At 35.7% G+C, this 27,538-nt stretch overlaps 1 protein-coding gene across 2 annotated transcripts in view; it reads left to right on the top strand.

Annotated features, from left to right (window-relative positions):
- Nucleotides 1-27,538, top strand: part of SLK (STE20 like kinase) — a 62,133-nt gene that overhangs the window by 28,267 nt on the left and 6,328 nt on the right. Inside the window, exons 5-18 of one of the 2 annotated variants that reach the window (XM_032880768.1) lie at nucleotides 2,391-2,463; nucleotides 2,633-2,827; nucleotides 3,627-3,708; nucleotides 5,133-5,261; nucleotides 5,603-6,973; nucleotides 9,322-9,452; nucleotides 9,670-9,793; nucleotides 12,822-13,001; nucleotides 15,428-15,520; nucleotides 23,375-23,504; nucleotides 24,190-24,314; nucleotides 25,264-25,452; nucleotides 26,264-26,389; nucleotides 27,295-27,408. In XM_032880768.1, the coding sequence (XP_032736659.1) occupies nucleotides 2,391-2,463; nucleotides 2,633-2,827; nucleotides 3,627-3,708; nucleotides 5,133-5,261; nucleotides 5,603-6,973; nucleotides 9,322-9,452; nucleotides 9,670-9,793; nucleotides 12,822-13,001; nucleotides 15,428-15,520; nucleotides 23,375-23,504; nucleotides 24,190-24,314; nucleotides 25,264-25,452; nucleotides 26,264-26,389; nucleotides 27,295-27,408 (3,062 nt within the window). The remainder of the gene's footprint in view (nucleotides 1-2,390; nucleotides 2,464-2,632; nucleotides 2,828-3,626; nucleotides 3,709-5,132; nucleotides 5,262-5,602; nucleotides 6,974-9,321; nucleotides 9,453-9,669; nucleotides 9,794-12,821; nucleotides 13,002-15,427; nucleotides 15,521-23,374; nucleotides 23,505-24,189; nucleotides 24,315-25,263; nucleotides 25,453-26,263; nucleotides 26,390-27,294; nucleotides 27,409-27,538) is intronic. The other variant, XM_032880776.1, reaches the window with a different exon arrangement.

Raw genomic sequence — 27,538 nt, 5'->3', positions numbered from 1 at the left:
GGATCATGTGGTGATTCTATATTTAATTTTTTGAGAAACTACCATTTTCCATAGTAGTTGTACCATTTTACATTCCCATCAGCAGTGCACAGGGTTCCAGTTTCTCCACATCCTTGTCAACACTAGCCGTCCGAATGAATGTAAAGTGGTAATGGGTGTGAATTTGTTGTGCTTATTTGCTCTTGCATTTCTTCTAGTTTAGTCTTTGTTTCTAAAATGACTTTTTCTAATTTTTCTTGAGTTCTCTCGCCTTATAATTGAGGTTTTGTAATTCTGATGTATGTTACTCTTCTATGTTTTATATCTTTTTTTTTAAAACTCTGGTAGCTCATTTAAAAATAATACATTATCGGGGCGCCTGGGTGGCTCAGTGGGTTAAAGCCTCTGCCTTCAGCTCAGGTCATAATCCCAGGGTCCTGGGATGGAGTTCCGGCATGGGGCTCTCTGCTCAGCAGGGAGCCTGCTTCCTCCTCTCTCTGCCTGCTTCTCTGTGATCTCTGCCTGTCAAATAAATAAATAAAATCTTTAAAAAAAAAAAGTACATTATCATTTTGATCCATTTTGGTGCACATTTTTCTGTAAATGTATCTAGAATCTTAAATATAGGCACATACTTTTGTGTAAAAGAGTGCATACCTTTAAAAATAAGTAAATTATTGAAGATTTAGGAATACCAAAGTAGTCTTGAGTTGGTTGACATTTAAAATGGTTGCAGTTTTTGTTTTATTAATTTATAAATACTTAGAGAACCTTCTATTTCTGCGATACCCTGTTACATGTACACAAATGTAAAGTACAATACTGTCCTCAAGAACTATTTAATACACCACAGTAACCAAATTTTTATGATTTTATCAGGTCACGTGGTTACAAATGGAAATAAATGGGTAAAATGCTATTTTAACAGACCAACATATGCATGCGGCATAATTATAAATAGAACTACAAAGTGTATAGCAACCTTAATTTTCCCCTTTGCACAACAATTAAGGTACCTTTTTGTCCATCTTTAGTTTACCTCCTGTTCATAAGGGTGCTTAGAGAAATGTGAGTGTTGACAAGGGGCAGTTGTTTAGGTCTGTTTCTGGATCTCCTTCCCCAGTCATATTTGGGCGAGGAGAAAGTTGAAAAGAAGAGAGCATTAATAGCCTATAGGAAAATACTTGAATAAGTACTGAGCTCATTTTATCTGAGTACAGAATCTCTTCTGGCAGGAATTCAAATTGTGGTTTCAAGTCCTTCCTCCAGAAGCATAAGAGAAGCTTGTAAGTTAGGAGGTTGGGATAGTGGTAGAGTCCTGAATAAATCTATTTACATTGTATCTTCTACAGATGTATCTTCCAAGTTTAATATGTTTTATTTGCTTACTCATTTATGAACTTCATTATAAAACATTAATGAAATATCTAATGTAATAAAGGACTTTGTACACCACATTAGGAAGCTTTAAATTCATTCTACAGGCAATAGACCACTGTCTTTTAAATGGGAGAATTATGTGGTCCAAAAACCCCCCCAAAATTATGTGGTCCAAAAAAAACCCGCACCATATAACAGACACAAATAATTAGAACACACTCAGGATTTCATGAGCTTTAAGAGTTCTACCAACAAAAATAGCAGAAAGGTTAAAGTTATAGATATGGCTGCTAATGGTAGCTACCATTTATTGAGTATATATTCTGTGTCACTTTTGGAGGTATGAGCACCAAATACTGGATTTTTGATATTTATTCATTTTGAGAATTATGGCATTTCAAACATGAAACTTTAAAAGTTATGTATAAATGGTATGAGGTAATTATGCAGCAAGAGCAAATTGTGTTGCTATTGTTCTCTAAGCTGAAAAGGTGAGATTAATAACTGATAAAGCTATAATGTTGCTGTTCTCTATAATTTAAATCAGAAAATATGGTTTTTGATGTTTTTCTTTATAATATAATTTTATGAGGAAATTAGCAAGACATATGCCGTCATAAAGGCTACTTTGTAATTTCTGCTTTTCACCCTATAGAAAAAAATGTTTATGTTTATCAATTTAATTATATCATTTACCACTAGTTGGCATTTGCTTTGAAGTGTTATTAGACTGGTCTGTTTTAAAGTTACTATTTGTTTTTATCAATTCTGAAGAATTCTTGATCTGAAGATGTATAAGGGTGGTAATATTCAATGTATTAATGATAGGATATTTTCTTTGGCAGTTTTTTTGGAGGGTGTTGTGGTAAAAAGAGAGCGGTCAGAATTAGGATGTTAGAGAAGTCACTCTATTTTGTTTACCCTTCAATAAGAGTGGTCTTGTTAAAGACTTGAAATGCTTTTCCCTGTGTGAAGTACAGTGAGCTTTGCTAGAAACTATTAATACTTTGTATGATTGCTTTTATTTCTAGCGGATTTCGGAGTATCGGCCAAAAACACAAGGACAATTCAAAGAAGAGATTCCTTTATTGGCACACCATATTGGTATGTATTCAGCTTTATGGATTTATAGTATTATGTCAGAAGCTCTTATCACCTATTATCACTCATTAATTTTGCTCACATAATTGATTATACTGTCTGTCTTTTATGTGGCTTGCAATTATTATTCTTAAGTTAAACATCTTAACTTTTCAATTCTCTGTCTTCATAGGATGGCTCCTGAAGTAGTCATGTGTGAAACATCTAAGGACAGACCCTATGACTACAAAGCTGATGTTTGGTCCCTGGGTATCACTTTAATAGAAATGGCTGAGATAGAACCACCTCATCATGAATTAAATCCAATGCGAGTGCTGCTAAAAATAGCAAAATCAGAGCCCCCTACCTTAGCACAGCCATCAAAATGGTAAAATACTCTAAACAAAGCCTTTTATAAAGCAAAACTTGATGTTTTATTCTCCCAGCTTCTCAAGGGTATTTAAGTTTAGTTACATGGTACAAAGACTGTATGAGTAGAAAACTGATTTTTGGTAGGTTTTTTTTTAAGACTTAAGAACCACACAAACTCTTATAACTAACTTTTTCCATAAATTTGAAAGTATCAGTGATTTGAGGTCTACATGAAGCACCTGTATATAATATAGTATTTTTTTAAAGATTTTATTTATTTATTTGACAGGGAAACATAGCAAGAGAGGGAACACATGCAGGGGGAGTGCGCCAGGAGAGGGAGAAGCAGGCTTCCTGCTGAGCGGGAAGCCCAGCGTGGGGCTCCCTCGATCCCAGGACCCTGGGATTATGACCTGAGCCAAAGGCAGATGCTTAACGACTGAGCCACCCAGGCACCTCTATAATACAGTATTTTCTATACTGTAAGAAAGCGAGGAATATATGTGATTAATTTATATTTGTGGAATTTAATAGAAGAGTTTCTGTGATTTTTGGCATACTTGGGAATATGTGACTATATCATAATGTCTGAAACCATGACTCTACATACATATATATTTAATTTTATATTTACAGATGATATCTTAATACTCATCTTAATATTATTATGAAATCTTAGTATTCTCATTAACCTGTTTTGTTATGTTGAATAGTATTACATACATTAAAAAACACAACTGTAACTTACCAGAGTTTTGTTTGATCTTAATAACAAGAAAATAAAACAATATCATTGTTAAAATTTTATTTTGAAGGTCTTCAAATTTTAAAGACTTTCTAAAGAAATGCTTGGAAAAGAATGTGGATTCCAGGTGGACTACATCTCAGCTACTGCAGGTAAGAGAAGAGAAATATGATGACAGTGATCATGTCATTGTTTTAACATCTCGTTATGAAGAATACAGTTTCGGATTCATTCAGTGTATTCTCTTTTCACTCAAGTTTCCCTGTGGAAAATTGGAATATATTGTAGTAGTAAACATTTGCTTTACAAACATGTGCTGCCATTACCAAAAGGCATTTAACTTATAAGTCATTCCTTTTGTGCTTTTTTGATTAAGTTTAATTGTATTCTTTTTATTCTGTTATTTCCATTTTGTTAGTTATTTCTACTTTGTCTCTCCAGTTTCTAGAAAGCAAGCCCCTTGGGGGCAGGGGTAATGAGCTAATTTTTTTTTTTTTTAATATCTCTTACAGTGAGGATAAATATTCAATAATATTTGACTGTTGAGTTTTAAGAAAATGGTGTTAAAGTGATTGGATCAGTTTGTTTTATAGGAGGACCTATTTGTAATATTTGAAATAGAAACTTGTTAAATAATATTATAGGTAAACAAACAGAATGACAAATCTTGAGGCAGTTACTGTTAGATTGAGTTACTTTTGCATCCTAGTATTTTATGTTGATCTGTTTATCTCGGGGAAAAAGCAGAAAAAATTGCCTTGCTCTGTGCAACAGGTACCTCCCTAGAACACACTTTCTCTTATTATTTTATTACTCCCACTTTAGAAGGTCTTAGTCTGTGACAGGCACTATTAAGTACTGCTGAGTGTACAAAAATGAATAAAATGTCTTCTTACTCTGAAGAATATTAGAACCATGTCATAAAACCAGGTATATGCGGACCTTTTTTTTTTTTAAGATTTTATTTATTTGAGAGAGAAAGGGCATGAGCAGGTGGGAGGGAGGGGTAGAGGGAGAGGGAGAAGCACGCCCCCTGCTGAGCGGAGACCCCCCCCCCCCCCCCCCAGTGCAGGACTGGATCTTGGGACCCTGGGATCATGACCTGAGCTAAAGGCAGATTCTTGACTGAGCCACCCAGGTGCCCTTACTTGCAGACACTTTTAACAGAACTCTAAAGCTTTTTGTAATTCTTTTATTGAGGCTTTTTCCAGGATTTATATATATTGTTACTTTTTAAGAGCTAAAAATGTATCCATTTGAAACTTGCTTTAAAATTTAATTTAGATTATGAAATTTCGAACATAGGAAAGTACATGTACCCAGATATGTGTTACCATTTTTGACATATTTCCTTCAGATTCTTTTAAGAAAGTACATAGTTGCAGGCAGCCCTATTACTACTGCTCAGTCCCCTTCTCCTCCTTCCTTGCCCAGATGCAACATTATCTGAAGTTGTTTATATTTTTGTTATCCACGTATTTATATTTTTACCACATAATGACATGTATATTATGTGTCTGAAATTTTATAAGTGTTTCAACTGTTATTAAGTATGCTCTTCTTAATGCTCAAACAGCATCCCTTTGTTACTGTTGATTCCAACAAACCAATTCGAGAGCTGATTGCAGAAGCAAAGGCTGAAGTAACAGAAGAAGTTGAAGATGGCAAAGAGGAAGATGATGATGAGGAAACGGAAAACTCTTTGGTCAGTATTTAGAAACGAAATGTTATTTAGGTAATGTTTAAAGTTAGGTTTTGAGGTGTAATTGCACCTGTGTCTAAAGATTAATTGATAGGTAGCAGTACAAAACCTTTAATTTTAGGGGTGAAGATTAACAAGTTTGCCTTTTGCTACCCATTTTTGTCATATTTATTTGAAGATTTGTCAGTTCTTTAAATTATTTTTATAACTTCATCAAATTTTAATTAAGATATTAAATCATTATGTATTGTTTAAATCCTATATCTGTATACAAAATATATATTGTTTTGGACTCTATCTTGAAGTTATGTTTTAACACTAAAAATGTATAAAATCTTTTTTAGCCAATACCTGCAAGTAAGCGTGCCTCATCTGACCTCAGTATTGCCAGCTCTGAAGAAGATAAACTTTCACAAAATGCTTGTATTTTGGAATCTGTCTCAGAAAAAACAGAACGTAATGCTTATGAAGATAAATTTAACAGCAAAGTTCTTAATGAAAATCTCACCACTGATGAACCTGAGAAAGCTGCAGAGGGTGTTAATGAACATATTAATGATGCTCACTTAGAAGCTATGGCTGAACTTCATAATAGAGCAACAGTAATCGAGGAAAATGGAAGAGAGGAGAAGAGACCCAAGCTTGAAAATTTGCCTGACACAGAAGACCAAGGAATAGTGGACATTAATTCAGTCAGTGAAGGAAAAGAGAATAACATAACTTTAGAAACAGATACTGAACAGAATCTGAAACCTGAGGAAGAAAGGGATCAGGAAAAACAACAGATATTTGAAAATAAGATTATGAAGTCTGAAGAAACTAAAGATACTGCTCTTCAGACAATGGATTTAGTTTCTCAAGAGACTGGAGAAAAAGAGGCAGACATTCAGCCAGCTGAAAATGAAGTTACATTTACAAAGGAAGACAGCCAAGAGAAATTGGGAAAAGATGACAAAATTCTAGAAGATGTGATCAGTGATACAAGCAATTTGATAGGAAGGAATGAGGCAGGAGATGTTGCTCAGAAGGCAGTTGAAAACAGTGCTGAGGATGCTCAGGGTAATGATGGGAAAGAAGTGACTGAAGTAGACCAGAAATTAGTAAGTAAGCCCACAGAAGGTCCCGAGGCTGGTGTTACTGAGAAAGTTCCTATTAAAGATGTAGTGGAAACTAATGAGATAGATCAGAAATCTGTGGAAGGTAAAGATGAGGAACAATTAATCAGCAGTTTAGAGAACATAGTGAAGACCAATGAGGAATCTGGGACAAATGAAGGTGGGGAAATTACTGAGTCCAATAGCGCTGAAGAAAGAAAGGTCAGACGTGCAGTAACTCATACGGACCACAGGGTTTTAGGAAGTGAAACTCGGGATGCTCATGAAGCCACTGTTCAGATAGATACAGAGCAAAAAGCAATTCCATGTGAAGTGCCAATTAAAACGGAACCTCAACTGACTCCGTCTTCACAGCCCAGTGAACTTCAGCCTGTTCCAATACCAAGTATTAATATCAACTCTGAAGATGCAGAAAATAAAGGGGAAATAGGTGCTTTATCAAAAACTGAAACCATGCTGGTTCCAGAATCTGAGAATCAAAAGGAAAATGATACTGATTCAGGCACTGGTTCCACTACTGATAATAGCAGCATTGACTTGAATTTATCCATCTCCAGCTTCCTAAGCAAAACTAAAGACGGTGGATCAATATCTTTGCAAGTAAGTATATGTGGGTCCTTGTTTGGGTTTTTCATCATTTTGGCAATTTACAGTTTAGGTGAAACAGACATTTTGAAAATAAAACAGCACTCAATCAGTGTAGTACCAACCCTGTAAAACTCTTAAGGCCTATGAAGGCAATCAACTAAAAAGAATGAAGGAGGGGGCGCCTGGGTGGCTCAATGGGTTAAAGCCTCTGCCTTCGGCTCAGGTCATGATCCCAGGGTCCTGGGATCGAGCCCTGCATCGGGCTCTCTGCTCAGCAGGGAGTCTGCTTCCCTTCCTCTCTCTCTGCCTGCCTCTCTGCCTACTGTGATCTCTGTCAAATAAATAAATAAAATCTTAAAAAAAAAAATGAATGAAGGAGAGAGATGCTGGATGTAATCGTTTAATTTTTTGGTAATACATATTTTTGCCAACCTGATGTAAACAGTAGAAGTTACTTGGTGTGGTTGAGTTCTCTTATTGCACATATTTAGATATATTTTAGGAAGAATCCTTAATATATGAAAGAATTGAGGAAAGAATGATCACTTTTTAAGCACATTTAGAGTGTAACAGTCCTTGATCTACCAGTGGCCCATACATTGTTGCCTCCTCAGTCACAGTTATCACTACTGCTGTGAGAACCACTATGAGAAAACAAACGAAAAGTCAAAAACTAAAATGCAGAACACTTAGAGCTTTTTTTATTTATTTATTTTTTAAAGATTTTATTTATTTATTTATTTGACAGGCAGAGATCACAAGGAGGCAGAGAGGCAGGCAGAGAGAGAGAGAGGGAAGCGGGCTCCCTGCTGAGCAGAGAACCCGATGAGGGATTCGATCCCAGGACCCTGAGATCATGACCTGAGCCGAAGGCAGCGGTTTAACCCACTAAGCCACCCAGGCACCCCACTTAGAGCTTTTAGAGCCATTCTCCAGTCTTAGTGTGCTTAAGAATTACCAGGGGTATATATGATTTAGGGATATTAACTAGACTTAATGGTCTTAAATGGTGATCATTTACCAATACATGCAAATGTTAAATTGTTATGTTGTACACCTGAAACTAATATGCTATTTATTATATGTCAAGTATACTCACCATGAATAAATCATTTTAAAAATGAGTTTCAAGGGGAGCTATGTGGAGGTCTGGGGTAGGGCCTAAGAGTCATTATTTGTAACAGAAGATCCATGGAATTCTGCTACAGGTGAGCCATAGACTACTTAAATACTCTGGGTTGACAGCAGAAGAGAAGACTGTACAAAGCAGGAAGAACTTAGGAAACTGACCTGAGAAGCTCCTGGGCATGACTGATGAGTCTGCCTCTCTGCACCAAATTATTACACTTACTATCTAGATTGTTTGCAGTTAAATTCCATTAATTTGAACTGAATAACCTTTTTAAAAAATTCAAATACTTTTTTTGAGAATTAAGGTGATATTAATTGTAGATACTTGAGTAGGGACTGAAGAAAATAGGATGTTTGGATTTACAGGGTGGCATACTCACTTTAGGTTTTAGGGGAAGCCTGGCTAGATAGGGTTCCATAGTCCAGGGCTTAGGAAGAGAAGCATGAGTATACTGGCAGCCTGGAGAGTTGAACACTAAGAGATTGCAGAAAGATGATTGGAAAGTGCTAGAGACAAACTAAAATCCTAAGGCATTTTGAATTTAAGTACTTTCATAGTCTCCTTTTGCTCCTTCTGCTTTCAAATCCTTCCCCCATTTCAAAATTATTTGCTCTTAGTATTTATATGTATGCCAACTATCTTTTTTGGAATGTTATTCTTCTGTTATTTCTATTTGGACTTAAAAAGCATTTGGATACCAACTGAGGAATGGAATTTGGTCTTGATAGAGAATTGTAGGCAATAACTCAGGCAGTAGAAGCGTTATCTTTCTAGTAACTCTAAAATCACATGTTCATCTCTGTTTCTGAGATGGAGGAGAGCTGTTGATATTATTGTTGCTGATGAAATGGATTTTGATTACAAGTCCTGGCAGTGTGTAAAAATTACCTGGGGAGCCTTTCTAGAATGCAAATTCTCACCACCCTGTTGATTCTTTAAGGGATGAGCCGCAGGCATTCCTTTTTAAGTGTTTTTTCAGTGACTCTAAAACTGAAAAACAGAGGTATCTGAGAACTTAAGGTCAAAAGAGGAAGAAAAATGATTAACGGGTAAAAGTTAGCTAATTAGTCATTTATGTGAATTGTTTTTTACCACCTGTGTCTAATTACAGTGTGGTGTCATAAAAATTATACGTTCACAGCTCTGTGTTGTGTTTTGTTGAGGAGAAAATGTTTTCTGTCTCCAGTATTTTCTGTATAAAGCCTAACTAAAATAAAATCTCACTCAGGAAACAAGAAGACAAAAGAAAACATTGAAGAAAACACGCAAATTTGTTGTTGATGGTGTAGAAGTGAGTGTAACAACGTCAAAGATAGTTACGGATAGTGATTCCAAAACTGAAGAGTTGAGGTTTCTTAGGTGAGTAGAGAACGTACTTAAAACCGGTTTTATGACTTCCTTTCAGTTTCTGCAAAGTGTGAAGAAATAGAGAAACAGGAGTTAAGTCTTGGCTAATTTTGGATTATTCTTATTACTTTGGCATTTGAAAATATTGTTAAAGTTTTTTTTTTTAAAGCATTACTTCAAAGGTATAATTTTTGCTATCTTCCCCATTATTGCTGTTAAATTTTATCAGACGTCAGGAGCTTCGGGAGTTAAGATTCCTTCAAAAAGAAGAGCAGAGAGCCCAACAACAGCTCAATAGCAAGCTACAACAACAGCGAGAACAAATTTTCCGGCGCTTTGAGCAAGAAATGATGGTAAAGTCTTAGATTTTGTACCATTTTGTTAATACTGAAATTTAGTGCTTAAAAAAAACCCCGCTTTTAGAACTTGTTCTTTGATTATGAGATTTTTCTCTGGCTTTGTTAGCATTTCTAGACTTTTATCTCTTTGGTGTTCTAATATGTCTTTTTTCCTTTTGCATGAAAGGATCGTCTATCTCAGTCTTCCTGTCACTGACTTAACATTGTGATGGGTGTCTTCCAGTTTTCTTTGCTTAAAATTTATCATGAAAACCTGGAATCATAAAGCCAGTGGATGGTCTAGAAAGTTCTTAGGTGTGTCTATTTCTGGATAATTTTTCAATGTTAAAATTTGACCTCTCAGACTTAGGATCCAAGATTTTAAGGCAGTCTAGAATAGTTTCCCTCAAGCCTGTCTGGGTATTAGAACTACTTGGGGCTTGTTCAAACACACTTACTTCTCTGCTCTACAGTCTATTCACAACTCCTAGAGCAATTGGTGCCGACTAGCCAAGGGTAATTGTCATGGAGTCTTTCAATTTTTACCTTGTTTCCAAACTGGGAAAAGGAATAAGTCATGTGTTAAAAAATTTTGGTAATTTATTGAAACATCTAGCTTAATGAAGGTTTTAAAAATAGTTCTTTGGCTGGTTCTTATAAGTAGTAAGGATTGTTTTCTGTGAAATATGGCATTGTTGATAACATTTGTTGAGTCATACCTGAGAATTCTTTTTTTTTTTTTTTAAGATTTTATTTATTTATTTGAAAGTTAGAGCAGGCAGAGAGAGAGAGAGAGGAGGAAGCAGGCCCCCGATGAGCAGAGAGCCCGATGTGGGGCTCAATCCCAGGACACTGGGATCATGACCTGAGCCAAAGGTAGAGACTTTAACCCACTGAGCCACCCAGGTGCCCCCATACCTGAGAATTCTTAAGAAAATAATGAACTTTTATTCTCATTGACTATTTTTATAGTACTCAATATTCTTTTTTTTTTTTTTTAAGATTTTATTTATTTATTTGACAGAGATCACAAGTAGGCAGAGAGGCAGGCAGAGAAAGGGGAAAGCAGGCTCCCTGCTGAGCAGAGAGCCCGATGCAGGGCTTGATCCCAGGACCCTGAGATCATGACCTAAGCTGAAGGCAGAGGCTTAACCCACTGCGCCACCCAGGCGCCCCAGTGCTCAATATTCTATTTTCAAGAACCTTATAAAAATTGCACCTTTTTTTCCCCAAATATTTTCTAAAATGTTTTGCTTTTTACTTATTTTTTTGCCTTCTATTTTTAGTTTTTAGAGCTGGGGCGAGGGGCAAGGGGAGAGAGAGAAAGAATCATAAGCAGGCACCATGCCTAGCCTGGAGCCTGTTGTGGAGCTTGATTTCACAACTCGGAGATCATGTCTGTGCTGAAATCAAGAGTCAGATGGTTAATAATAGCCTCCCAGGTGTCCCTTTACTTGTTTTTTGTTTTTTTTTTTTTTAATATTTTATTTATTTATCTGACAGAGAGCACAAGTAGGCAGAGAGGCAGGCAGAGAGAGAGAGAGGAGGAAGCAGGCTCCCCGTTGAGCAGAGAGCCTGATGCGGGGCTCGATCCCAGGACCCTAGGATCATGACCTGAGCCGAAAGCAGAGGCTTTAACCCACTGAGCCACCCAGGTGCCCCCCTTTACTTGTTTTTTAAATAGTCTTTACAAATATTAAACTCTATGTATATCCAAAATTATATAATATTCAAATATTAAATAAGCAGGAATCTTTTGTTGAAAGAGCAGATTTATAATTTCAAAAGATTTGTCTCAGTGAAATAGGATGTTTAAGATTCTTAATGGGGGCAGGCACCTGGGTAGCTCAGTCAGTTAAGTGTTTGCCTTCAGTTCAGGTCATGTTCTCAGGGTCTTGGGATTGAGCCCCTTGTTGGGCTTCCCACTCGGTGGGGAGTCTGCTTCTTCCTTCATGTCTTCCTCCCCTGCTTGTGCTCTTGCGCGCGTTCTGTCTCTTGCAAATAAATCAATAAAATCTTTAAAAAAAAAAAAAAAGAATCTTAAGACTAAATCTGAATATGACAAATAATGGTACATTATTAAAATAGACTTTGGATAATACCTTTGATTTATCAAACATTTATTGGATAAATGTTGAAATTTTTCTGACTTTAGTACTTTATAGCAACTGGATACTCTTCTGGATTGTTTTCTTTTTGTTTTTTTAAAAATTTTTAAAAAGACTTTATTTATTTGACAGAGATCACAAGTAGGCAGAGAGGCAGGCAGAGAGAGAGGGAGGAAGCAGGCTCCCTGCTGAGCAGAGAGCCCGATGTGGGGCTTGATCCCTGGACCCGGATCATGACCTGAGCTGAAGGCAGATGCTTAGCCCACTGAGCCACCCAGGCACCCCAGAATTCTTACCTTTTAAAAAAATTCCTTAACGTGTTTTAGCACATTGTTTTTTCAATATTGCAAAGGTTCTGTGTCACATCACTAAATTTTCTTTTTAAATTTTATAAACCTATAATGTATTATTTGTTTCAGGGGTACAGGTCTGTGATTCGTCAGTCTTACACAATTCATAGCACTCACCAGAGCACATACCCTCCCCACGGATCATCACCCAGCCACCCCATCCCTCCCACCCCCCTTCCCTCCAACAACCCTCAGTTTGTTTCCTGAGATTAAGAATCTCCTATGGTTTGTGTCCCTCTCTGGTTTCGTCTTATTTCATTTTTCCCTCCCTTTCCCTATGATCCTCTGTCTTATTTCTCAAATTCCTCATATCAGTGAGATCATATGATAGTTGTCTTTCTCTGATTGACTTATTTCACTTAGCATCATACCCTCTAGTTCCATCCACATCGTTGCAAATCGTTGCAAATGGCAAGATTTCAGGGTTTTTTGATGGCTGCATAATAGTCCATTGTTTATACATACCACATGTTCTTTATCCATTGATCTGTTAAATTTCATCACTAAATTTAAATGCTGGGTATGTACTCTTAGTAAACATCATCATTATAATGAGTTTAATATGAATGATACATTGTTTTACAGAGCAAAAAGAGACAATATGATCAAGAAATTGAGAATCTAGAAAAACAGCAGAAACAAACTATTGAACGTTTAGAACAAGAGCACACAAATCGCTTACGAGATGAAGCCAAGCGCATTAAAGGAGAACAAGAGAAAGAGTTGTCCAAATTTCAGAATATGTTAAAGAACCGAAAGAAGGAGGTAAGTGTAACTACTGCTTTTAATTATGAAAGCTGTTTTTTTTTAATGTACACTTAAGACTACAGAATTAGGAATGATACTTGAGAGTTAAATAGTAGTCATTTATTCTTTCTCTTGGTCTTCCCAACAGTTATGGAGGGTAGTAGTAAGGTGAGGTGTTATCCCACTTTACTGTCAAGAATACTGGAGTAGAAGAGGTTTTTAATGGTCTGTTCAAGTTCACAAACTACCATTAAATGTCCAGTTAAACCTTGAACCAAGTCTTCAAATTAAGTCTAGTTCATTTTCCTTTCGGTCTGTCATTTTTCCTTTATTAATGTAATAGTAGAAATTGTTCTTTTAAGAAAACAGTAGAAAATAGTAGAAATTGGTTCTTTCAAGAAAACTTACTATGTTGTGTTTCCAGGTGCCAACAGTAATTCATCTTATCATTTATTTGTAATATTTAATTCATACTTGAAGACTTTTTCTTGAAAAAAAATTTTTTTCTTGGTTAGCATTGTGCCAAAACAAAAGCTGAGTACCATTGAAATTTGAAATTATAAGTCCATCAAATTGAGAGATACTTTAAGAATCACATGTGGAAAATATCTGTGTAAAGTCGTTTCTTTACAGTGAATTATTAAATTTTTCCTGAAACTGTTCCATATTGTTAGAGTCTGTGCTGTTATTTACTATGAAAGATGGTCATTGATTCAGAAAGAAGATTTATATATTGTATTAATGTCTTTTTCTTCCCCAAATTAAAAGAGTTTTACCTATTAGTAAATGTGATTTTATGATTTATCCTGTACCAATACACTAGAGGTGTGGGGGAAGATTTTACCTTTTCATGATAGAAAAGACCCCAGGGATAATAATTATGATTTAGTTCTATTAGGATTGGAATAAAAATCTCAGCCAAACCTGTAAATGCATATTCACTTTTGTTGTACTTCTAAAATACCAAGGCTCATTGAGATTTAATTATGCATAAAACTGAATATAATATTGAGGATCTACCTGAAAAAGCATAGAATCTAATATTAATAAATATAATGCATTCTATAATTTCTTTAGGTAAATAATGAAATGGTATATAATTTTATTTGAAGTAGCTACCATTTCTAAAAATTAGTCTTCTTTCCGTTTAATATTTTATGTAGGTTTCTCTATATTCCATGATGTATGACTTGACTGAGGCTCCGTGTCAGTTTTCTTGAAACTATGAATAGTTTTTATTGAGAGGTTATTTTTTAATACCAGATTAAATTTTTAAAAATGTATAGTTAAATATGTGATTTAATCCTAAATATATAAAAGTCTGTAGTTATTTCTCCTGTTTTGGGTTTGGAGATTTTTAGCTGGTGAACATGTTTGAGATCAAGATATGCATATTTTAAATAATTATATTAATGTATTTTCTTCCTTATTGCTAATTTCTTGCATTTGGGGAGTCTCTTCCTTTTAATGGTGATTTGGTTTCATGAGGGATTACTGATGGGGAATTTTAAATACACTCTCTTCAATCAAAATCCGTCTCTTTCATAGACCATCAGTAGCATGTGGTGATTTGGAATCTGATTGCTTTTGGTGCTTCTACTTGTATAAACACATGATTGTTTTTCATAGTTGGGTTACAGGTCTGCTGTTAGGTGGAATACATATCTAGGATTTTGAAATGATTAAAAGAAGGAACTTTAAATTATACTTCATCTTATAATATATTTTACCTGGTGTAATAAATCATAGCATACTAAACTCTTATTTTGTGAGTGCTTATAATACTGACATTGACAATTAAGTCTGGCTTAAATTGTCAGCAAAGGAGAATATTATTCTAATCCAACACAAAGTCATCGAATATGTTCATTTTTATTGCACCATGTATAAAATGGTGTGTTTTCTGAAAAAGGAAAACATAGTCCATTTATTTTTTCTTTTGTTTTTTGTTTTTTGTTTTTTTGGACTCATTAAATGAATTTAATTTAGAGTTATTTCTTTGGTTTTATCAAGCCAATTATGAAATTTTGCACTTTCATAAGTGGCATTAACTTTGCTTATTTTCAACATTTCAAACAATGTCAATAGATATGTTTATAGTTTTATGATCTTTCAAGAAGGTCAGTTGAGTTTATCATCTTTAGTTCAGAATCAGTGCTGCTGGTAATCCTTTACTGATTGTTTTGGATCTTTAAGAGAGAATAATATGTAGGGATAATTAAGCATCTGATTAACCTTTATGTGGTGTGATGGCCCTTTCTGCACTGAGATTAAGCATGTTCTATCCTTTCATTCTTTTTCACCAAACTAACACCTATGTTATTGCATGTTGAAAGGAACTTTTTAACAGCTTTAATCTTTGACTTGTAGCTTGTCTGCTCACATAAATGCTTGCTGTGGAGAAAGTATTATTTCCCCACCTCCTGCATGCTTATACACTGTAGGTTATAAATGAAGTGGAGAAAGCACCCAAAGAGCTGAGAAAAGAGCTCATGAAACGCAGGAAAGAGGAGCTTGCACAAAGCCAGCATGCTCAGGTAACAGCAGCAGCTTGATGCTACTAAAAACAGAAAGCAGTATTATTCTCGCAACTCAGTAAACCATGGTTGAAAGGGCAAACTCCTGCTTTACTTACTATATGATGTTGACTTCTGCTCATACAAAGGTTCCCAGAGCATTCTTTATATAGAACTAAAATCACACTAATGGTGACATTTAAATGTTGCTAATAAGAAATTAAGTGGAATGTTTGGAAAGCTGACTTCAAATGAATTAAACAAGTATATTAATGTGTAATCCATTGTATTCTTATTATAATCATGATGGAAGCTTATATTTTTAAGTAGTCAGTATTTGCTAGCAGATTTTTATGACAAAATATAGAGGATTAGTGTATAGGCTTTGTGCATATGAAAAGAATGCCTCTTTAAAAGACCATTATTTTATAAAGTTGGAAGTTAAAAGAACAGTGGTGAATGGTAATGTTAAATGGAGATCTAATATTTATTACTATTAAACTCAACAACATAATTACCTTAAAACCAGATTTTGAATATTAAGTATGTTTTTCTTTTTGATTCAGAATCAAGCAGTTAAAATATACTGCCTGTATAAACTTGATTCTAGATTATGATAAGGCTGGGCCTACAAAGAAGGGTTATTTACAAAACTAAACAAGATAGTATTTTAAACAGATTTTTCTAGAATTATCTCATATGACTCTATAAGGTCTTTTTTACTAGGAATAGTTTTTTCTTTAAGTTTACGCTCAGCCTGGAAGCAAACAGAGAAGTGAGGTCAGTTTGTAGTTACATATCAGTTAAAGGAAGAGAGACATGGATTATATATTAATGACTGTTTTCCATTATCATTTTAATGTGGAATGTGGTTTTATGTGATTTAAAAAGTGTTTCCCAAACTTTTACAGACCCATGAAGAAAGGTAGAAGAAACAAAAACCACTGGGGACCATAACAAATGGAATGACATTTAAAAATCTTCTCTTTTTGCCCAGAAGGATTTTTTTTTTTTAAAGATTTTATTTATTTATTTGACAGACAGAGATCACAAGTAGGCAGAGAGGCAGGCAGAGAGAGAGGAGAAAGCAGGCTTCCCGCTGAGCGGAGAGCCCCAATGCGGGGCTCGATCCCAGAATCCTGGGATCATGACCTAAGCCGAAAGCAGAGGTTTTAACCCACTGAGCCACCCAGGTGCCCCAGATTTTTTTTTTTTTAAGATTTTATTTATTTATTTGACAGAGACAGCGAGAGAGGGGATACAAGCAGGGTGAGTGGGAGAGGGAGAAGCAGGCTTCCCACTGAGCAGGGATCCTGATGTGGGGCTCCATCCCAGGACCCTGGGCTCATGACCTGAGCCCAAGGCTGATGCTTAATGACTGAGGCACCCAGGTGCCCCCAGAAGGATATTTTTATTTTATTTTGAGAAGGGTATTTGAAACTGCTGTTTACTTGTCACCATCATTTTAAAAGAGGGAATATTTTAACACCATGAAAAATAAGGAAGATATTTTGGAATTTAAAATTTTAATAAAACTAGCCTATTTTAATAAATTTGGTGCTTTAAAAATTTTTTTTTTAATTTGAGCCAGTGAAATATTTTGTCTTAGCCTAGTGTGGGAATTACTAGTTAAAGTAAGGGGTTCTTGGGTGGCTCAGTTGGTTAATCGTCTGCCTTTGGCTCAGGTCTTGATCCCAGGGTCCTGGGATTGAGCCCTGTTGTTGGGCCCCCTGCTCAGCAGGGAGTCTGCTTCTCCCTCTCCCGCACTCTCTCTGTCAAATAAATAAAATCTTTTTTAAAAAAGTGATAATAGCAAGCACAGCTTTTACTATGTGTCAAGCACTATTCTAAGTACTTCACCTGCATGAACTTACTGAACGTCACAACATAGGAGGTAGTTACTCTGACTCCTCTGTTCTGCAGGGGAGGAAATGAGAGCACATGTGAACCACCACACTGTATTGCCTCTCCTGTCTAAGCTGTTATTTCTGTGTCTAATCTAAACTCCTGTCAGCTTAGTCCAGTGGTCATTGGTCATGTGTGGGTAGTTGAAGAGGAAGTCCTTGCTTGCCACACATTTAATTTTGGATAATTTGGATTTCAAACAATAACAATATGATTTTTCCTCCTATAGGAGTATAGACTTTTTAAATTCCAAAAGGTAGTGTTTCAGATGCTAGAGTTGAAATTGAGAATTTGGTGTTGAAGGAGTTAGATGATTCTTTGTTTACTAAACCTTTGTTGGTGATTTTTCATAAAATTTTGGACGCTAGCCTATGTTTTCAACTAAAGCTGAAAGCAATAGTGAAATTCTTTTTGTAAATTTAATGAAGAATTTAGCAATCTAACAAATTTAAAAATATTTCCCTTTTACTGCTGCTTTTCACGAAGGTGCTAAAACAATAACTTTGCAGAGTCTATTTAAATTTTCTTAGAATTTGTGAATCATAGTTACACAGTCATGGAGCCAGGATGTATTTGATCATCTAGTTCAGTGGTTTTTAAGCTACTCCCAGGAGCTCTTGAGTTTGGAAGAAGCACCTCAAGGATCCTTCAAAAAGAGAGGACTGTGGAGCTCTGGATCCCTGCTTCCGCTTCATGTAACACAGCACCGTTTCATCTGTTTCATACATTTTATGGTACATTTTTTAAAAAGAGGATTTGACTGGTTTAAGAAACAACAATACAAACTAGAGTTCAGAAACCACTGATCTAGTTCCAAACCTTCCTTTTACAGATGAGAAAGAGAACTGTCTGTTAAGTAAGTTGTTCTACACCTCCTGAAACTCAACATTTGTGTGATTATTCTTTCCATTTACAAAAAGCCATCAGCTATGTTCTCACCTGGGAGGTGCATTGTATTCTAATCCACAGGGTGTTGCTCAGGTCATGATTCAGTCTTTTCAGTTGTCATCTTGTGCAGTCTTCAAGGCCCAGTTGCAGGACGTAAGTCCCACGTGTCTGTGGGAGGATGCCTTCTCTTGTTTTATCTGCTTTTTCTTCAGCTCACATGTGCCTTTTCATTGTTCGCTTCATTTGTTAAAATCTAGAAGACTGATAGATGATAATGTCAGTGATGACAATAATAGTAATAACCTGAAACAAACTTTATAGTGTATTCTTCAAAGAGTTTCCACATTTGATTCTCACTGCCACTACCCTAATACGGGGAGGGAGTGTATCCATTTTACAGATAAGGAAATCAAGGCACAGAAGACTAAGTGGTCTGTTTAAAGTCAGAAAAGACATTAATGGTAGAGCTGGAATTGGAACACTTATAATAGTGTTCATTTTTCTGTCTACCCTCACCCCAAATTTTGAGATTTTCATCTTTTTCAAGAAATACCTTCCCAGTAGTATTTTATAAGCTTTGCACATGTGAGAAATTGAATGCTGTGAGTAGATTTTTATCTTTGTGTGAAGTGACATTTTGATTGCATTTATGTTTACATATATGTTTTAATTATGGATATGGTCAGAAAAGCCATATTAAAATTGGTGATTGAAGTTCCATTTAACTCTAGTTTTCACTATTCAAATTGTCCGTAATGAATAGTGAGTTTCTGTTCTCCTTGCTGTAGTTTTAAATTAAGTCTGGAATTCCAGGCTGTATTCTTTCTCACAGTTTCTATGGGGAAGTGACTAGCTCATTTAACTCTGTAATTTTTGTTTGTGATGTTTGATATACACAACTGGAGTAGATAGAATACAGCTTGATTTCAACCCCTTCCTTCCCCTCTCCTGAAATTAGACTTTTTCTTCTTTTTATTGGCAGCTGCTGGGCTCTATAGTTATCGAAAGGGTAGGCAAAACATTAATTTTTTTTTTAACGAGAGGGAGAAATTTTGAATTATGGTCACTTTTCTGATCATTACCATTTTTAGCTTTTCTTTTGAGTTAGGATCAAATTCTGTACAAATAGCCCAATATATCATAACCCTTTCCTACAGTTTTCTAGAACCCAAAGTTGTACTTTTAATATTAATAGTTATCTGATTAATATGATAAAATTTCTTATCAGCATTTAAACTTATACTTTGAAAGGGCATTCATTTTACAGTTTATGTGTTCATTCAGTTAAAGTTGTTACTTTTAGTGATCAATTCCCATCTTTTTTTTTTTTTAAGGTAAATGTAATTTGTTCAATCTTTTTGGAATGTAAGATTCCTTTTCTTTTAGATCCTAAGAGTAATTTCTGATGAAAAATTCCAACGTGAATATACTATTATTAGGAAATTTAAGAAATTTAATGAAATTTAGGAAATTTAATGAAAGCTCAATAATATTAAAATTTCATTTCATGGGGCGCCTGGGTGGCTCAGTTGTTAAGTGTCTGCCTTTGGCTCAGGTCATGATCCCACCAGGGTCCTGGGATCAAGCTCCACATCAGGCTCCCTGCTCCATGGGAAGCCTGTTCTCCCTCTCACACTCCCCCTGCTTGTGCTCCCTCTTGCTGTGTTTCTTTTTGTCAAAAAAATAAGTCTAAAAAAATAAAAATAAAGTTTCATTTCTTTTGAGGTAATAAAATATATGAATTAGTATGTGAGGGACCTGGACCTTTCAGGTAAATTTTAGCTTTTTTTTTTTTTTTTTTAAGATTTTATTTATTTATTTGACAGAGAGAGGGGCACCTGGGTGGCTCAGTGGGTTAAGCCTCTGCCTTCGGCTGAGGTCATGATCTCAGGATCCTGGGATCGAGCCCCGCATCGGGCTCTCTGCTCAGCAGGGAGCCTGCTTCCCCCTCTTTCTCTGCCTGCCTCTCTGCCTACTTGTGATCTCTGTCTGTCAAGTGAATAAATAAAATCTTAAAAAAAAAGAGAGAGATTTTATTTATTTATTTGACAGAGAGAGAGAATAAGCAGGCAGAGTGGCTGGCAGAGGGAGAGGGAGAAGCAGGCCCAAGGCTGATGCTTAATGACTGAGGCACCCAGGTGTCCCAAATTTTAGCCTTTTTTTTTTTAAGATTTTATTTATTTATTTGACAGAGATCACACGTAGGCAGAGAGGCAGGCAGAGAGAGAGGGGGAAGCAGGCTCCCCACTGAGCAGAGAGCCTGATGTGGGGCTCGATCCCAGGACCCTGAGACCATGACCTGAGCCGAAGGCAGAGGCTTAACCCACTGAGCCACCCAGGCGCCCCTCAAATTTTAGCTTTAATATAGAAAATTATTTGAGTCACCTGGCTGGCTCAGTTGAAAAAGCGTGTAACTCTTGATCTTGGGGTCGTGAATTTGAGCCCCACATTGGCTGTAGAGATTACTTAAAATGAATAAATAAATAAGTGAGGGAAAGAAAGAGCAAGAGAAAGAAAATTATTTGCACAATATTCTTGACTATGTAATTATCCAGACTCTGCTTAATTATTTAAGTCTGTGACTCTGTAAGGCAACTGGTGCCTTTGCTAACTCTCGTGATCAGAAGCACTTGCATACATAGCCTATCTTGACTCTTACCTGTTAATCGTTTTATCTTCTGGAGCAGTTCTAACCACAGTGCTAATTCTGCCTCCTCCTATATAACAGTCTTAGCTTTTCTTTTCTCCTTATGTATTAGCTGTTTCAGGACATACTTTTGTAGTTCTTCCTTTCATTCATTGTATGTCATGCTTTCCAGACCCTGTATCCTACCTTTCAGTTTTCTGTGGTTTACATTTGAACTTTTGAAAATGTGATACTAAGGGAAGGGGCCCACTGCTCTCTGTATAGACAGACCAAACCAATTTGTGACCACTAGAGTAGAAGCTCCTTAAAGGCAATATTGTCTTTTTTTAATTTTAGTAACCCCATAACTAGTACAGTGTCCAACATTTACTATGTACTTAGTAAAGGTTTTCTTTGAACTGAACTCTCATCTTGCTTAATCTAGACATAACTATACTACAGTAATATAACCAAGGATTGAATTGACAAGCAATTGCATTCACTTTTTTAGTGGCACTGGCTTATATTTACTCTTCTTAATTTTTACATAAATATTAGTTCAGCCCCATCTTAAACTTTTGCATTTGATTTGAGTCTACATGTAATGTTTATATCTAGAGTAAATACTGAGCCCATTGTTTTTTTCTACACAGATATATTTTTAAAGTCCTTTATGCAAATTAACGGTACAAATGTTGAACAAAAAGAAAACCCTTTGATATGGCTACAGATTATATTTTTATTATACGAGTTTACATTCAGAAATTTTACAATGAAATTAGAGGAACAATGTAATTTTTATTATAGGTGATATTTATTGTTGGGAAATGTAAAGCTTAAACAACTTTCTTTGTTTTAATTGCTTAAAAGATAGGCATGGAGATTTTGCATCTCTTTAAAACTCAAAAGGCCTTATTCTAAATAGGTAAAATTAAATATTGTGAATATTTTTCTGTGATAAAGTGTTGTAGGTGACTGTAGTCAATACACAGTTGTATTTTATAGAGGTAGTTCGTTACTCTTTCTGCTAGTGTGTATTCGTAATTATGCAAAAGTACAAATTTTGACACAGATGAGAGAGCAGTATTTATTACTCTGTATGATTTTAACAGGACGTCAGGAATGGTACAACCTAGTTCTTGCCTCCAAAGACATAGTAGTAAGGCAGACACCTTGAGGAACACTGCTAGACTCATTCCTCATGTATTGAAGATGAGGCTGGTAGTGATCCAGACCCTGTCAGACTCTGTCCAACGCATAAAGAATAGATCCACATGGATCTTGGGGTTTTATCTTCTCTAGGATGTGCGAGGGGAGGGATTTTCAGTAGAGGGCTGCTTCAATCCTAAATTTCTAAATCCACACTCAAAATTATCAGAATATCCCTTTTCTAGTCACAGACTGCTGTAACTGCCAAGAGAGGGATGGAGAGCTGAACATTTACTGGCAAAACTTAGGTTTCTTCATTTTGGATAGTATTTCTTCCTTCTGTAAATGTGTGATCTAGCACAAAGACCAAAAGTCACTTTAACATTTCCTTTTCTTAAACATTCACTTTAACATTTTCCTTTTCTTACACAGTTACTGTAGGATTTTTTTTTTTAAGCATAAATTTGGCACTTGGGCAAAATAGTATGTACTCAGTAAATATTTGTTGAATGAGTGAGTGAATCCCCAACATGCTGGTAGAATTCTCTGATTATAAGGAATTTTGTATATATATATTTATAAAACTTAACTCACTTTACTCTTCTTAGTTCACTTTTCTCTAGCAATGTACTATTTCTCATTTTCTACAAACTATTGTTCCTTTTAGACAACTACTGTAGATATAGAAGGTATCTTTCTCTGTTAGTGTAGTCATGGTATTTCTCCCTAACTCTATTTCTTGGAAAAATAGAGCTATTTAAAATTCTGATATGTGTTTTACTTATTTGCTCTTTATTCTCTTTTTCCTAAAAGGCATTTCTTGTTTATTCTTGTTGTATCTACACGATAGTGTAACGAATAGTCAGTTTTGAAGCTCTAAATTGTTTTTTTCCTAAAGCTGTTCATTTAATAGGACATTTTAATTATGAGTGAATTATAGACCTCTTTTGTATGTATTTCTCCCCCCTCTGGTGGGCAGCAAAACAAAGTTTATTGAGAGTTTAGTAAGGGTTATTGAGTGATAGTGCAAAGCTCCTGAAGAGGGAGGGGACCTGAGAGGGTTGCCTGTGTGTATTATTTTTAATAGTGAGTTTAGAATATTATCTATTCTAGTACTTTTCCTCTGGGCTTGAATTGAGTGGCTAATACATTTCTATTATACATGCTATATAACTGGTGATTTTTAAATCCAGTTAACTTTAGAAACTTGACTTAGAAATCTTGTTAACCACTAATACAGTCATATAGATAAATGGATGTTTCACTCAGTAGATGCTTATTAACTGATGGTTAACTGTGTCTAATAGGAACAGGAATTTGTTCAGAAGCAACAACAAGAATTAGATGGCTCTCTGAAAAAGATCATCCAACAGCAGAAGGCAGAGCTAGCCAATATTGAAAGAGAGTGCTTGAATAACAAACAGCAACTCATGAGAGGTATATGAAATTACGCAGCGTATGTGTGTATACAAAATGATACCTGAAGACATGGCTCTGATGTGTGGATATATCTCATATCCATTATATCAAATAATTGGAAATTATTTGATTGCTCTCCTTTGAGTGGTAAAAGATAAAGAAAACTGAGGTTAATAGAAAAACTATGTTAAATTTTAAGAATTTAAAATTTTAAAATTTTTAATAAAGTTATATACTGTAAGACATCGAATAATTGCCTTTATGACAAGAGAAGTAAACAGCAAGCATTTATCCTTAAAACATCTTTTTGTTCAGATCATGCTAGAACTTTACCTGAATAGTTTTGTATACATGTTATGCCTTACGATTGTTGGTATACTTAATGGCTACATAATGGAATGGAATTTTAAGCACTTAATTCCCTTAATAAAAAGCTGATATTTTAAAATTTCTCATTAAGATGATTAAAAGGAATTTTGGTGTTAGTGATGGGACATTCTCTGTTTATAGGACATGAGAACAGAATGGTAAGGGGTGATAAATATTACCTGTACTCTGGTAATATTTCATTTATAGTTCAGAATGTCATTGTGTGTTTAAGTTAGTATTTATAGAACACTTTTATGTGAATATTAAAATGAAGACCAAAGTACATGTGTAAAAAGAACAAAGTGACATTTTAAAAATTGCTTTCTTCTTCTAGCTCGAGAAGCTGCAATTTGGGAGCTTGAAGAACGACACTTACAAGAAAAACACCAGCTGCTTAAACAGCAACTTAAAGATCAGTATTTCATGCAAAGACATCAGCTACTTAAGCGCCATGAGAAGGTTAATGAAAGGAAAATTGGTTTACTTTTTAGGGGCACCTGGGTGGCTCAGTGGGTTAAGCGTCTGCCTTTGGCTCAGGTCATGATCCCAGGGTCTGTAGATTGAGCCCTGTGTGGCAGGCTCCCTTCTCAGTGGGGCGTCTGCTTCTGCCTCTCTTTCTATCCCTCTCGCCATCTCCCTGCTTGTGCTCTCTGCTCTTCTTCTCTCTACCTATCTCATAAATAAATAAAATATTTAAAAAAAAATAAAAGTTTACTTTTTAAAGTTTACAGAGTTATTTCTGGAACTTCTACTTAGAGAATGAATTTTAGATTTCTTTTTTTTAATCCTAAAATGTATTTGGTGAGGTTTAAAGTAATTAATCGTATCTTATCATGATTGCAAACTTCTTTCTGAATTTCACGGAAGGTGACTAGTACAGTGCTTTAAGTCCTCTTCTACATTATAATCTTCCTGTCTCAAAGGTAGCTTTTGTGGCTCCATTTATGGTCCAAGTATCTTAAAAATGTAGACTCCCTGACTTAGTAAAAGAATTTCAATATAAGACTCATGAGGGGCCCCCGGGTGGCACAGGTTGGTTGGGTGTCCCGACTTGGTTGCAGTCAGGTCGTGATCTTGGGTTTGTGGGATCAAGCCCCATGTCAGGCTCCTGCACTTAGCATGGAGTTTGCTTGAGATTCTTCCTACCTCTCCCTCTGCCCCTCCCGCTTGTGCTCTCCTTCTGTCTCTAATATAAGTAGATAAACCTAAAAAAAAAAAAGATTGTTATTACCAAAAGCTTTATTTTTATTATAAATTATATTTTGAGTGAAAGCTTGCTGGTTGATAATACAACAAAGGAAAGAGCAATTTTGAGAAACAACAACAAAATGACATGTTTGAGCACACATGTGGGTATTGAGAATTGAGTTATATCTACATCACAGGATTCTGTTTGATACTTTCTTAGGAAACAGAACAAATGCAGCGTTACAATCAACGACTTATTGAGGAATTAAAAAACAGACAGACTCAAGAAAGAGCAAGACTGCCTAAGATTCAGCGCAGTGAAGCCAAGACTCGAATGGCCATGTTTAAGAAAAGCTTGAGAATTAACCCAACAGCCACACCAGATCAGGACCGTGACAAAATTAAACAGGTAAATAAGCCAGTTACTCTCCTCTTTTTTAGATTTAAAAAAATTGAGTGTCCTTTAGAAGTGTCACGTAATTATGTTGTAAACATTTCGAGCCACCTTGGGTTTGTTGATGTTCTCTTTGGCTTTATGAGTTGGGGTTCAATATGTGGCATATACCAACTTAGTTTTCCTACACTGGTGGCCACAGAAGGCAAAGCCCTCTGTCCCGTGCCCCACACCAGATCTTGGGCTAGGCTGGTCCTAAGACCAGTCTTGGGAATTAGGTGACTTGGACAACTTTTGAAGTTAAAACATAGGGCTTCAGTTTGCTTCTGTAGTCATAGGTCCCACACACAAATGAACTGAGGTCACTAAGCAGATAGGAGGAATAAGGTTTTAATCAGAAGCACCCCCTCTCCCCACCAAAGCCGTAATGTGGACTCCAGCTCAGGTTACAGCATATTTTTTTTTTTTTTTAAAGATTTTATTTATTTATTTGACAGACAGAGATCACAAGTAGGCAGAGAGGCAGGCAGAGAGAGAGAGAGAGAGGGAAGCAGGCTCCCTGCTGAGCAGAGAGCCTGATGCGGGACTCGATCCCAGGACCCTGAGATCATGACCTGAGCCGAAGGCAGCAGCTTAACCCACTGAGCCACCCAGGCGCCCAGGTTACAGCATATTATTATTACTTGCAACTTTAGTTTATTTGTACTTTAAGTCTTGTTAAATTCCTTAATTACTCCTTTGGAAGATGAAGAAATTACATTGCTTGTTAACCGTTTTTTGTTTTTTTTTAATTTATTTATTTTTTAACCGTTTTTCTTATTTATAGTTTGCTGCTCAAGAAGAAAAGAGGCAGAAAAATGAGAGAATGGCTCAGCATCAAAAACATGAAAATCAAATGCGGGATCTTCAGCTGCAGTGTGAAGCCAATGTCCGGGAGCTGCATCAGCTGCAGGTCAGAAACAGGAGCATGGAAACTGAGCTGGTGGGGACGGGGCAGCACAAGCGGCTGGTCCGGACAAAACGGTAGCTGACCAAAATAGAGTATGCTTTCCTCATGAAAATGCTGGGATTGAGAGGTTTTTTCTATATAGACCCAAATAAAGATCAGGTTAGTATCATAGGCACTTACTTAGCTCTTATGTAACGTGATTAATATAAACATGAGGCTAAATTATAACCTAAGAAGTTGAGTCTTTCAAAAGCAGTACTGAGTAATTTTAGTTTATTTTGCAGAGAAACTGAACAAAGTTTTCAAAATGAGATAGGTGGTTTTGTTATCAAATTTTGAATTTAAAATTTCATTCAGGGAGAAATAGATCGTTTTCTTCTAGGTGTTTGAAAATGATAAACTAAAGAAATGAGAATTTTTCCCCTAAGAAATTTAAAGGTTACTTTAGGGGGACTGTTTTGGGGCCTTGCATGGAATATGCAGCCCATCTAGTATGTAGCCTAAAATGTTTAAAATTTCAGAATAGTGTGTACATTATGGATACTCTACATATTTGTTTAATTTACTAGAGTAGAATAGTTCCTAATCCCACATTCTGGTAACAGTGGGTAAAATCCGTATAAGATGCCCTTAAGTGTTAGTTTTATGAGCAAACCTTCTTAGAAAGACGAAACAGGATCAAACTAATTCTATTTAAGTTCTTTTCATATGGTAAATAATAAATCTAGCTTGTAAACTTGCAGAAATGAAGCTATGACTCATTTCATAGTTCTTAGCCTTTGGTTTTCACGGGAGAGCCTGAATCTCAGTAATAGTCTGATGTTTAATAAATGCTTTATTATTTGAAGATAATTTGTAAAAAATTGCTTAGTTGATCTGAAAGTTTTTAATACAAATTTTGTTTTCAGAATGAAAAATGCCACCTATTGGTTGAGCATGAGACTCAGAAACTGAAGGAGTTAGATGAGGAACACAGCCAAGAATTAAAGGAATGGAGAGAGAAATTGAGACCCAGGAAAAAGGTAATTTTTTAAAGCTTTAGGTAAAATATGTTTGTGTTCATCCATTTATCCACCCAATTATTAGCTGTTTAATATTTGTCAGGGACAGGAGATGAAAGACCAAGTCCCTGTCCCCGCAAATGTTCAGAAT

The sequence above is a fragment of the Lontra canadensis genome, unplaced genomic scaffold (genome assembly GCF_010015895.1).
Source record: "Lontra canadensis isolate GAN:19392208 unplaced genomic scaffold, GSC_riverotter_1.0 scaffold3, whole genome shotgun sequence".
NCBI classification, from domain to species: domain Eukaryota; kingdom Metazoa; phylum Chordata; class Mammalia; order Carnivora; family Mustelidae; genus Lontra; species Lontra canadensis.
The sequence above is the reverse complement of the archived record's forward strand: the minus strand, read 5'-3'. Positions and strand labels throughout refer to the sequence as shown.